The sequence below is a fragment of the Sphaeroforma arctica genome (assembly GCF_001186125.1).
Source record: "Sphaeroforma arctica JP610 unplaced genomic scaffold supercont1.2642, whole genome shotgun sequence".
Lineage (NCBI taxonomy): Eukaryota > Ichthyosporea > Ichthyophonida > Sphaeroforma > Sphaeroforma arctica.
Window position 1 is genome coordinate 1 of NW_014037916.1, and position 5,430 is coordinate 5,430.

Below are 5,430 nucleotides of genomic sequence, written 5' to 3' on the forward strand. Positions count from 1 at the left end.
TGTGTGCGTGTGTTTATTCTATGTATATATTTATATATATATGTATGTATATAAGTATATACATAGATACATATATATATATATATGTGTGTGTGTGTGTATCTATGTATGTATCTATGTATATATTTTATATACATATATATGTATATATATATATGTGTGTGTGTGTGTTTGTGTTTGTGTGTTTATATATGTAGGGCAAAGGCGGGGGTAGGTAGATATTTGAAGTAGTGTGTATATATACACATACTATGGTCGTTATTTGCACTGTCGTCAACTTTCAATGGTATCTTATTTCACCCACTATACTTGAGTGTTATTGTATGCTAACATGCTGTGATCACTACTTATGCTCTTAACCTTGACCGATGGTATTTTGTTTCTCGTTTCCAATTTGCAGGACCATATCGGAGACAAGAAAATTGATCTCGTGTGGAATTTGGGATTTGGTGACACGGCGAGTTTTGTTACTCTCGCGTTGATGGTATGTGATAATAGGGTTTTTGGCTTTTGGTTTTTAATCTAACGCTGAAACTTGATACGGACGCGGCATTTTAGGGAGTACATTTATTTATTAGTACAAGCAGTGAATGCGTACCTATATCCACTGTATAAACGCTTATCACTAAATTGTATGTGGGTGCGGCAGGGAATGCGTACCTATGTCCACTGTGTATACGTTTATAACTGAAGTGCATGTGGGTGCAGCAGGGAATGTGTATCTATATCCACTGTATAAACGTTCGTAAAGAAAATGTACATGGGTGCAGTATAGTTGGGTACAAGTAGTAATAGGCAGTGATCCGATGCTCAATTATATGTTGTTGAGTATATTTAGGTATCACTATAATTTATATAAACACCTTATCGATTATATGTCTTTACTTACATCCATTTATGTACTTCCATCCAGGGTGCCCGTTTCCACCAACTCACCCTGTTAGGCAATGATCCAATGTTCACTATGTCTTTCGCGGGGGGATTGGCTGCCCGACAAGTGTTATTCGAGCTGTCGCCGTTTTCAGGTATGTATACGTTCAGGGTTTTAAAGTTTAACGGTCTACGTTTTTGCGGGGGTTTAAGGTTTGTTTAGTTTGTCGCCGTTTTCAGTTATGCGCACGTTTAGGATTTTAGGGTTTGGTTTTGGTTTTAGGTTTTAGGATTTATTCTAGTTTGCGTGCTATTTTTAGGTGTGTGCATATAGTCCTGATTTTTACCCAGAGATGACACTGGTGGTGTATGTATGTGATATTTCATTTTGTAACATGAGGGTCGTGACTAACGTTCAGACTGTTATCACGCATGTGCATGCAGTGCTGCTCAGTACAAGTACACTGAGATGAGGCTGGCTGCTGTATGTGTGCACGTATGGATATGTATATAGCACGTACAGTGCTACTTAGTACAAATACACGGAGATGAGGCTGACTGTTGTATGTATGTACGTATGTATATGTATATAGTACGTGTAGTGCTGCTCAGTACGAGTACACTGAGATGAGGCTGGCTGTTATATGTATGTATATGTATATAGCACGTGTAGTGCTTCTTAGTACGAGTACACTGAGATGAGGCTGGCTGTTGTATGTGTGTACGTATGTATATGTATATAGCACGTGCAGTGCTGCTTAGTACAAGTACACTGAGATGAGGCTAGCTGTTGTATGTATGTACGTATGTATATGTATATAGCACGTGTAGTGCTGCATAGTATTGAGATGAGGCTGGTTGTTGTATGTATGTACGTATGTATATGTATATAGCACGTGCAGTGCTGCTTAGTACAAGTATACTGAGATGAGGCTGGCTGTTGTATGTGTGTACATATGTATAGTGTACGAAGGTAGCCTGGCTATTGTTTGAACAGTTTTCAAGTATGCGCAGGCAGATCTCAAAGTGCAATATTGGCCTTTCACCCTGAACCTTAACCCTAAAACCCTAAACTATATTTTCTTGGTCCAACTTCTCAAAGAACAAGACAGTCCATATACCCTAATTTATACACACTACTTACCTAATTCTCACAGCACAACATACGCTAAACATACCTCAAACCGGAATCTCAAACCCAACCTCTGAACTCTATAAACCCTAATCTATACGCACTACTATCTAATTCTCACAGCACAACATTGGCTGGATGCGTTGCCTGGCTCCCATCTATTCCCATTCACACTTCACGACAGCAGCGAGACGATGCTACAGTTCTTGGCACCCATAGGTAAGGCATACCGAACCATACCATGGTATATATATATATATATATATATGGCATGATCACACGTAGGACGGTGGTCTCAGAGAAGGTGTGTGGAATAGCTTGCTGTTTAGGTTGAGTTCGTCACAGCATATGTCTTAGTGTATGTAGTCGTAGATAGGTGAGGCTACCATACCATGCTCTTATGTGAGATACAGGTCTCAGATAAGTGGTGTGGAAGAGCTTGCTGTTTAGATTCGGATCAACACTACACGTTTTAAAGCATGCAGCGGCCACTTTAGTATGATTGTCGATGGGCTACAACCGCGTTAACATATTCAGGGTTTTATTGTTTTAGAGAAGCTAAGTATGTATGTATCATATCGTTCACATCGTCATTAAACTGATATTCTCACACTATCTTCGAGTAATTGAATGTTTGGTAGTTACAGCTTGCACACCCTGTCCTATAAATTAGGGCTAGTAAGGATCATGGTGTGGCTCTGCACAATACTGCATATCAGTATAGAGAGTACTAATGTCCTCAATATTGTCATGAGAAGTACTGCCCTAGGATAGAGGCCTTGAAAAATACCGTGCTCTATCTAAATTGTCTACGTATGTGTATTTTTGTACAAATGCATATATTTATATTTATTTATATATCCTAAACTCTTTCAACCATGCCACTGTACCGCTAGCCTTCTTCACGGATGTTACATCACACATACCCTAAACCCTACACCCTGTACTCCACACCCTAAATCCTACCACCTACACCTCTATACTCTTGTCTCTCATATTCTGAGCTCTGTGCACTTTGTTACACATTCACGTAGGGTCCTGCGCGGGCGGTCCATTCCGTTTGCTGTTTGCCAATGAACCCCTGGCCTTCACCGCGGATATGTTTTTGCGTTTAACGTTTATAGCCCTGGCGGGGATATACGTGTTGCAATGGTACCTCATCCTAACCAGCAAGGCAAAGTAAGTCAGCTACATGCGCGTTGATTTCAATTACGCATACCATACGATTTGCTTCCTTTCCGTTTATGTATGTCATTTATTGGCGGATGCCTGTGGTGTGACTAACGAGAATACACTCTGACATGAACTTGGTGTGTATCTGACGAATTGGCTTCTAACCTCTCCTGCATGCATGATCTGTTCTTCACACGGTTCCCGGGGTTTTTCTTTGTCTGTGTTTTTATAGGTAAACGGAGTTTTGCTTTGTCATAGGTATTTTGGGTAAACGGGGTTTTTGTTGGTCAGTGGTTTTTGTGGCATCTCAACCTGGCATGCACAGCCGAACAGTCGTGTGCATTGGATGTTGTTTGTGCTTTGTCCGTGCCATATGTCACGGGAGTTAATTATGTTGTATTTGTTCCGAGAGAGGTCTCTTACTTATTCACACTATGTGTACCAACGAGGGGGTGTATATCGAGCCCATTACTTAATCACGAGTGGATGTTTCGGGTTGCTGGATCTGTTACTACAACTACTATGCCCGGTGTCCCTAACACTTTGGGTTAGACACTATTGCACTGATGGTTGCAGAAATTGTGCGCTCTACATATACAAAGATATGCTACCCCTAAAACCGTGACCCTAAACCCCTAACGTTAAACCCCCTAAACAAAACAAAACCCTGATCCAATTCACACGGTAGTCATATGAAGACACCTCGTGCCAATGTTTATCAAAGTGCTCTTATGTTCACATGCACACATACAATGACACACACAGCGACGAGCAGGCCACCACACCGTCTCAGAATGTATCTATGCTAACAATGCTGTATCATATATCAACACATCTCTAACCAATCGCCAATCCTTATTAAAGTTCTCTTATGTTCACATGCACACGTACAATGATGCACACAGAGGCGAACAGGCCACCACACTGTCACGGAATGTATCTATGCTAACAATGCTGTAGCATAACAACACACCACTAACCAATCGCCAAAGTTTATCAAATGCTCTTATGTTCACATGCACACGTACAATGACACACACACAGACGAACAGGTCACCACACCGTCACGGAATGTATCTATGCTAACAATACTATACCATATATCAACACACCTCTAACCAATCGCCAATCCTTATTAGAGTGCTCTTATGTTCACATGCACACGTACAATGACACACACAGAGACGAACAGGCCACCACACCGTCACGGAATGTATATATGCTAACAATACTATATTATATATCAACACACCTCTAACCAATAGCCAATCCTTATTAAAGTGCTCTTATGTTCACACGCACACGTGCAATGACACACACAGAGACGAACAGGCCACCACACCATCGCAGACGCTGTCACGGTATCTGTTGTGTGGCGTGGGACTGATTTTGGCGTTTGTGTTGGCGAGATATTCCTTCAACGGCATCAACTCAGAGTATGTTTGAAGCTTGGAGAAGTTTTATCGTCTAATTTTTAAATTGTATATGTATATATATATATATACTTTAGACTATATTTATATCTAAATCTATATACAGATATATATACAGATGTACAGATATATATATATATATATATGTGTGTGTATGTATATATATATATGCTATATGATATATGTAGAAGGGGTTGTTACGTCCATAAATTGTCTCGAAATGGGATCAAGGAACAATACCAGCAGCTTGTGACCCATCACCGTCTTCTGAGACATTCTCCAATCCGTGATAATTACGGTTTTTCATTGCTCACAATGCGTTTGTTTGTTTTTTTGTAAATACATTGTAGGTACTCCGCCCTTCTCTTCCTGGGACTTCAGGCCACCCTGTTGGAATCGTTCCTCCGACTGCACGCAGTAAGAGGTTATGCCGAACGTACTCTGAACTGGCTCTGTTTCGTATTCCACTAGTGCATTTGGGATCTAAGTATAATAAACATGAATAATACAAGAAAGAGACACTTTGAGAGTATTTGTACTCACCAAGTCATTTTGTTGTGGTTGATTTTGTTCGTCTCATTTGCGGCGTGAAAACGTCCAGTTCAGATCGAGACGATGCCTCGTACAGTATATACATATGTATATATGTATATATATATATGTGTGTGTGTGTATATATATATATGTGTGTGTGTGTATGTATGTATGTATGTATGTATGTATATATATATGTGTGTGTATATGTATATTTATATATATATATATATATGTGTGTGTGTGTGTGTGTGTGTGTGTGTGTAGTAGTACGTAGTAGTAAGTAGT

At 40.0% G+C, this 5,430-nt stretch overlaps 1 protein-coding gene across 1 annotated transcript; it reads left to right on the plus strand.

The window, feature by feature from the left end:
- Positions 1-399: 399 nt before the first annotated feature.
- Positions 400-5,120, plus strand: SARC_12841 (hypothetical protein; the record flags this gene model as incomplete). Its single annotated transcript, XM_014293045.1, has 6 exons — positions 400-484; positions 914-1,025; positions 2,126-2,221; positions 3,037-3,181; positions 4,498-4,611; positions 4,959-5,120. Coding segments are annotated over 6 exons (673 nt in total), but the record flags the coding sequence as incomplete, so codon positions are not given.
- Positions 5,121-5,430: the final 310 nt, after the last annotated feature.